The 7,980-nt window shown below is 51.8% G+C and overlaps 1 protein-coding gene across 1 annotated transcript in view; it reads right to left on the reverse strand.

The window, feature by feature from the left end:
* Window positions 1–6,111: 6,111 nt before the first annotated feature.
* Window positions 6,112–7,980, reverse strand: part of FAM69C (family with sequence similarity 69, member C) — an 8,147-nt gene continuing 6,278 nt past the window's right edge. Inside the window, exon 3 of the mRNA XM_010855090.1 lies at window positions 6,112–6,414. Coding sequence (XP_010853392.1) covers window positions 6,112–6,414 — 303 coding nt within the window. The remainder of the gene's footprint in view (window positions 6,415–7,980) is intronic.

Genomic DNA, 7,980 nt, shown 5'->3' on the forward strand with positions numbered 1-7,980 from the left:
GTGCTCCTAGCATCCTGCACCCCAAAGATACCAGAGCTGCAGAGAGAGGTCCCCCTGCAGGAGAGGCCCCTGGAGAAGCATTGACTCACAGTCCAGCTCAGGTGCACCCAGAGCTCTCTCAAGTCCTGGAATCGTGGCCACCGTCAGCCCCACACAGGACGTGTGGGTGGATTCTGACCAAGCATTTTTATCTCTGTCCAGTGGAACTGAAGGTCAAGAGACCGGGGTGTTCTGTCTTGGGCAGCATTCAGATCTGACCACACATGTTTTCTCATCTCTAACAGGAGCTCGTTCCAGCCTCAGTGTTGTGGTGAGAATTAAACAAACCCGCGTTCACAGAGCACTGGCCCTGTGCGGGAGCCTGCTCTGGGGTGGCTGATCAGGAGGGTTCCAGGGCACTGCCGTGTGGTGGGCACCCCCCCCGCCCCCACAGCCAGGGGCCCAGCGGCCCAGCAGCTCTGCGGCCCCAGAGCCGGCTCCAGTCTCAGTGTGCAGACACGCAGACCGGACACGGGTAGTGTGATGGTCATCCAGCATAAAGCCCAGAACTATACACCGGAAAATGGTCAATTATTCATGTATTATTTACCACAAGTGAAAAACGCCATGGGGTGCGCTGCCTTGACCTGTCAAGTGCAAGCTACACGTCCCTGCCTGCTCCGCGCCTCTCTCTGTCTCGAGTGTTGCTAGAGAAATCGGCCCCTTTGTAGGAAAACATGCGGGTACAAGGTGAGGTCCCAGGTGCACAGAACACCACAAAACGTGTGTGAAAGAAACGCAATAAATCAGAACCGCTTATGAAAGCTTGGTAGTTTGCCTTCTTAGAACTGAAAGCCCTCAATGTTAACACCCTCAGAGCAGGACGCCCGGCAAGAAAGAGGGACCAGAGGCCCCTCTGCTGCTCCTGGTGCCCTGATTCTGTGAAGCTCAGCTTGGGGGCGCGGGGGTCGGGGGGGGCGTGCTGTCCCCCAGGGGACCCGGCCCCCACCGTCCGCAGGGAGGCCGCTCTTCACTGGGCAGTGCCCAGGTCAACCCTGTCTTCTGCACAGCAGAGACACCACAGGGCCTGGGGTCCCAGTTTGCTCAGTCACTCAGCCGTGTCCAGCTCTTTGTTACCCACCCCACAGACTGTAACCCGCCAGGCTCCACCGTCCATGGAATTTTTCAGGCAAGAAACTGGAGTGGGTGGCCATTTCCTCCTCCAAGGGACCTTCCCAACCCAGGGATCAAACCCACGTTCCCTGCGTCTCCTGCATTGGCGGGTGGATTCTTTATCACTGAGCCACCTGGGAATACCCCAGTTTGCAGAGGGTTCAGCCAAATACTTTCAGAGGAAAGAGCAAAATTAAAGATGTGGCAGGAGAAGAGGTTAAGCAGGAAGCTTTTAATAGTAATTCAAAGTGCTGATTAAAAGCATTCATTCATTTTGTAGCTTTCTCAGAGAGACACGACTCCTGGTTAGACCGCTCCAGTTTCATCTTCCTGCCTTCAAAGGCCGGTCAGACGCTGGATAGGATAAAAGAAAAAGTGATTAGGGAGAAGGAACGTAGTGGCAAAGAATGACGGTTTGAAGTGCTGAGAGTCTGGAGAAAAAAGGCTTGGGATGATACGCTGCCTCCGGCTCGGGGAAGCGGTGTGATGACGCGATAGGAAGCGGTATGATGACGTGATAGGAAGCAGTGTGATGACGTGATAGGAAGCGGTGTGATGACGTAATAGGAAGCGGAACGAAATGACGGAGCGTTGCCTGCTCTTTCCTGGCTCCGAAACGGAGCGCGGGGCCTAGAAGATGCGGTGAGAAGGAAGGTGAGGATCCCAGCCAGTCAGGTTCCCCCCGCACCCCGGCTAGGCAGATAGTTCTAGAACGCCCATGGGGGTGCCCTGCTCAGAAGAGAAACAGGTGAGACGGGATGGGGGTCCGTCTCATCATCGCCACTGAGAAACCAGGTCCAGAGGCTTGCAGCCTTCAGGAATGCGAGGGAGGGAGCGCGCTCCTGCTGAGAAGGGGGGCAGGAGCCTCCAGGGAAGGCCTCCAGAGCCGCTGAAAATTGTCCTGCAGTTTCTTAAGACGTGTTTTCAAATGTGACGCCTGGTAAGTGGACTCTGGACTCTGCACCAGACCGGAGATTTCTTTCAAATTTTAGCAGCAAAGGCGGAGTGAGAGGAGTGAACGAGTTAGAACGGTCCCAGTGGGGTCGGGGGCACGTTTCTCACGAACAGTCACACACCGAGTGTCTTCTGTTCTTGCCCTGGGCATTCTTGCTAAGGGCATTCTCTTAGGGCTGTGAAAGGGAGCAGCAAGGAGCCATTGCTGCTGCTGCTAAGTCGCTTCAGTTGTGTCCAATTCTGTGCGACCCCATAGACTGCAGCCCACCAGGCTCCCCCGTCCCTGGGATTCTCCAGGCAAGCACACTGGAGTGGCTTGCCATTTCCTTCTCTAATGCATGGAAGTGAAAAGTGAAAGTGAAGTCTCTCAGTCGTGTCCGACTCCTAGCGACCCCATGGACTGCAGCCTACCAGGTTCCTCCGTCCATGGGATTTTCCAGGCAAGAGTACTGGAGTGGGGTGCCATTGCCTTCTCCGCAAGGTGCCATAGGAGGGGGCAGTTCCCAGCGAAATGGGGACAGAGCAGCACTTTCTCTACTAAGACAGGGGGCTGAAGGGTCGGGGCAGAGACATCCCTGGACCACCAGTCGAAAGTTTAATAAACGGGCTGATGATGGCTGACTCTGACTACAGGGAATAGAAGTTGGGAGGACAGAAGTCTCTCGGTGTCTACTATGCAGAAGTGCTCCGTCAGCCATTCTTATGTAAAGATGATCCCTGATGGACAAACGGACTCAATGCCCTGCAGCTCAGAGGTGCTTACTTGAGGAAAGACCAGCTGGAGACCTCACACCCCAGCCAAGGCCCCGGGGAGCCACGTGATAAGGGCCTTCTCTACTACAGACATAAATGCTGACCTCCAGCTCTTGGAGTGCAGTCTCAGCCCCAGAGATTCTGACTCCACCCCCGGGAACTTCTCACTTCATAGATGCTTCCAGATGCTGCCATGACAACCCACGGAGGATCCCTGCTCCACCATTTTCTGTCAACCTGTCTTTTTCAGAGGGAGCTGCCATGACGGCAATGCTCCCAACATTTCTTCCAGCTCTGAGTTTGTGACTGAGACCCCTCTTTGTGCCAGACTGGGTCCAAGTAGCATTCTTCCCTCCAGGATTGTCTGGGTCAATTCTCCATATTAGCTACAGCTTTTTGTTGTTGTTTAGTTGCTTAGTCATCTTCAAAGCTTTGAGATCCCATGTACTGTAGCCCTCCAGGCTCCTCTGTCCATGGGGATTCTCCAGGCAAGAATACTGGAGTGCATTGCCATGCCCTCCTACAGGGGATCTCCCCAACCCAAGGACTGAACCTGTGTCTCCTGCTTTGCAGGTGGATTCTTTACCTCTGAGCCACCTGGGAAGCCCTGTTAACTATAGTACCAGTGCCTTTTATAGAAGTTGTAATAAAGATTGAATCGTACTCGGAACCACTACACTTTAACGCATGTCTTCTATGAGCCAGGCCTTACTCTTGACACAAGAGAAAGGGTTCTTCAGTTGTAAAATGAAAAAATGAGAGAAAAACCTGACTTTGGGGAGTTTAAAAATTAGTGATAAGTAGAGATGTTTTATGTGCTGATCATGGAATATTCGTGAGCCTTTCCTAGCTCTGCTCTAGCCAGCCCCACCAAGGGCCATTCCAGAGACCCCACGGGCCCCCATCCCCTTCTGCTGTGTCCTTGCTCTTGGGAGAGCCCCCTTCAGTAGCATGGGCCAGAAGGGGATTGACTTAAATGGCTAAAGTGGATTAAAACGCACATATTTTGGAGGGAAACGTTTGCATCTGTGCATTAGTTCTCTGGACTACTCTAGCTCATTCGATTCCCAAGGAACATTTACATCACAGGTTGCAGGTGAGAAAACTGAGGCAGAGGTAATTGCCTGGTCTAAAGTTACACAATTAGTTAGTGTGAGAACCAGACCCTTAGCCCCAGGCTTCTGGCTCCAAGTTCGGGAGCCTTCCAATAAGTGCATACTTACTATCATTCAAACCCCAGGCCAATCTGTATGTCCTGACATACAGCAGTAAAATAAAACTGGGACCAAAGAGAAAATAATTTAAGTGGTTAAGAGAAAATTCACCCTTCTTGTGAAACCCTATCCAGATGACAGGCTGCTTCGGAACAACATAAAAATGAAGAGCGGAGTGTTTCTCAAGGTGCTTTTCTCCAGAAAGTTCTCTGAATGTGCTGTGTTTCCTTGTTCTCCAGAAATGTGCTGACCAACCACCTGGCAGTCACCAAGGAAGTTGTAATTTCCAGTAAGTATATCCCTTTCCATAAATGGGGGCTTCGCTGATGGCTCAGTTGGTAAAGAATCCGCCTGCAATGCAGGAGACCCTGGTTTGATTCCTGGGTCAGGAAGATCCACTAGAGAAGGGATAGGCTACCCACTCCAATATTCTTGGGCTTCCCTTGTGGCTCAGCTGGTAAAGAATCTGCATGCAATGCAGGAGACCTGGGTTCAGTCCCTGAGTTGGGAAGCTCCCCTGGAGAAGGGAAAGGCTACCCACTCCAGTATTCTGGCCTGGAGAAGTCCATGGGGTCACAAAGAGTTGGACATGACTGAGCCACTTTCACTTTTCATAGATGACTCAGTAAATGCTTTACTTGTGTACTTTTTGTGTTAATACACTGTGAAAATTGGAACTGACCATTTGTCCTGACTCTTGCTTGGTAAGTATGGTGCATAACATTCTTCTCCTCTCTAGTCTGTGTTGGGGAAAATAAAGGACAAAGAAGTTGTGCGTGCTAAGTCGCTCAGTCATGTCGACTCTTGTGACCCATGGACTGCAGCCCACAATCCCTCTATCCATGGGATTCTCCAGGCAAGAATACTGGAGTGGGTTGCCATGCCCTCCTCCAGGGCATCTCCCCGACCCAGGGATCCAACGTGCATCTCTTATGTCTCCTGCATTGGCAGGCAGGTTCTTTACCTCCAGTGCCACTGTGGAGCCCACAAAGAAGTCAAGTCAGCCCAAATATTCCAACTTAGTTTTTCAAAAAAACTTTTATTGGAGTATGGGGCTTCCACAGTGGCTCAGTGGTAAAGAATCCACCTGCCAATGCAGGAGACATGGGTTCGATCCCTGGGTCGGGAAGATCCCCTGGCAACCCACTCCAGTATTCTTGCCTGGAGAATCGCATGGACAGAGGATCCTGGCCGGCTACAGTCCATGGGGTCACAAAGAGTCGACATGACTTAGCGACTAAACAACAGTGATCTTTTAAAACTTCAGATTAACTAGTCTCCTATTTGTAAACCTTCAACAGAATCCCTTGTCTTCTCTTGGCGTCTTTCTGGATTAATCTTGAGGGTGGCCTGTGGTTGTTTGCTGAGCTCTCACAGTCCCCATATGTCTCCCCATAGACTAGAACTATGTCTCCCCAAGATGGACAGACGTCTGGCCTGGCTTCAGCTGCCCAACCAGGGAGAGACCGGGATGTGGTTCCCCCCATTTGGTCTCTTGCAGCAGAGCACCGTGGTCAGGAGCCCACCAGAAGTAATTCTGCCCACAGATGCCAGACTTTAGGTCTGCGGCCTGGTCTTACCTGGCCCTCCTGCCCCCGAGCACACCGAGCCTGCAGGCCCTGCTCTGAGGGAGGACGGACTCAGATAAGAGGTGCTCCTGCTTTTACAATCCAGGAAAGCCATGCATTCCTCTAAACGAAAAGTAGAATAAACTGTGCTTCCACACGCTCAGAGTACAGACTACAGCGCCCAGACTTGTGTATTTTATTGTTTTCAATTCCAAAACAAAGGTGACTCTGCTCCGGAGGCCCAAGGCTCCAGGACGCGCCAGAGACAGCACCTTCCAGGCCCAGAGAAGCACACGCCTCAGACACTCATCTGCTCACACGCACTTGCTCACACACATCCACACACCTGCACAACTCTCACGGCCATGCGCACACTCCTGTACACGCTGTTGCACTGGGGGTCTGCAGGGCCCCGTGGACACTCCTGCTTCCGCACAGGGGAGACCCCGGCGCCAGACCCTTCCCTCATGTCACTCGAAGGGGTGATGGCTGGGGCCGGCTGGGGCCTTCCGAGCAGCGCCGGGGGTCCCACGGTGAGGGTCCCCGCGCGGATGGCTCCTCGCCCCGGGGCGCAGCTCCTCACCGTCCTGCAGCTCCCGCAGCACAGCCTGGAGCAGGCTTCGCAGCCTCCCGAGCACGCGGGGCGCGCCTTGGGCCCCGGGGGCCGCGCACTCCTGCACTGCCGCCCGCAGCTGCCCCCGCAGCGGGCCGGACACCGCGGAGCTGCCGCGGGGCGAGGAGAACCAGTGGCGGAAGATCTTGTCGCAGACCACCTAGGGGAGAGAGGGGGACGTCACAGCTCAGGGCTTGGCTGGGTGGGGGGTACCCTCCCCGACCTGTCCCTCCTGGGGACCTCTCCCAGAACCCCAGCCGCGCAGCACCACTGGAGACTGGAAGTCTGCCCCGCAGGGGCAGAGATGTCGCGGGGGAAGCTGCAGGTGATGCTCAGAGACCATCGAGGAACTTGTAGCAGGAAATCAGAGCCGGGAACCCATGTTTAAGGAGTAGGCCCTGGGCGGCCCTAGGCTGCCAGCTCTGCAGTCACAGGCCTCACTTTTCTAGTTCAAGGCTGATGACAGTGATAGTCATCACCACCTGGCAGGTGGTCCCCAAGGCCACAGGACACTCTGGTGACAAGGGATATATGAATGTGATAGTACTTTCCAGCTCCCTGGGAAAAAGGTATATTGGAAGGGAGAGGCTGCAGGTTCTTTAAAGGAGCCTTTGTGTGCTGTGCTGTGCTTAGTCACTCGGTTATGTCCGGACTCTTTTCCACCCCTTGGGCTGTAGCTTGTCAGGCTCTCTGTCCATGGGGATTCTCTAGGCAAGAATACTGGAATGGGTTGCTATGCCCTCTTCCAGGGGCTCTTCCCAGCCCAGGGATCGAACCCAGGTTTCCTGCATTTCAGGTGGATTCTTTATCCATCTGAGCCACCAGGGAAGCCCATGAATACTGGAGTGGGTAGCCTATCCCTTCTCCAGGGGATCTTCCTGACCCAGGAAGCCCAAGAAGCCTTTAAGATGTTTTATTTTAGGAGAAGTAAAAGTGAAGTCTCTCTCTCATAGTCTTTAATTCTCCTTGGGTATGAAATTTACTGGGGCTGAAGATCTCTTTAAATTCTCAATTCAAACATGCTGTTTCACTGTTTTACAGCCTTCCTGGTTTTCTCCCTGTTGCATGGAGCACAATTCATGCATAATTAATATTCTGCTCTATTTTTCTACATCACACTTTATATTAGACTCATTTAACAAATGCCTCAATTTTATAGATCTACTGTTTCATGGGAGACAAATAATTTTGACTTTCATTTATTAATCACTGCAAGGATGAGGATCCTATTTAAAAACAAATGTTCTTATTTCTCTTTTGAATTGATAATGCATCTTCAGGTGTAAACATTGAAAATGTCCCACCAATTAGGCTTTAATCTTAAGCTCCATCCAATTCCTAAAAAACCAGACACAGCTCTCGGCTCTGAGAGGCACCCACTCCCTTGAATGTCCTTCTGGTGAGTTATTTTTTTATGCATTTCCTTTTTCTTTTACTTTACATGGATGGGAGTATATCACACACACTGTTCTATAGCTTCCATTTAACCAAATATCAGAGAGACCTTCCAAATCACTATAAGGCTATTCCATTTGTTTTAATGACTGTACCTCAGATGCATGGCATAAATTATTTAGCTTGTTCCCTGCTGATAGAAATTTAGGTTGCTCATGAACTTTTGCTATTATGAAAAATGCTGCAATACATATCTTTCAGATGTCATTTTCATTTTGAATATGCCTAAAACTTCCGGAAATGAAATTTATGGGCCAAGGGGTATGCACAT

The sequence above is a fragment of the Bison bison genome, unplaced genomic scaffold, assembly GCF_000754665.1.
Source record: "Bison bison bison isolate TAMUID 2011002044 unplaced genomic scaffold, Bison_UMD1.0 scf7180017864353, whole genome shotgun sequence".
Taxonomy (NCBI): domain Eukaryota; kingdom Metazoa; phylum Chordata; class Mammalia; order Artiodactyla; family Bovidae; genus Bison; species Bison bison.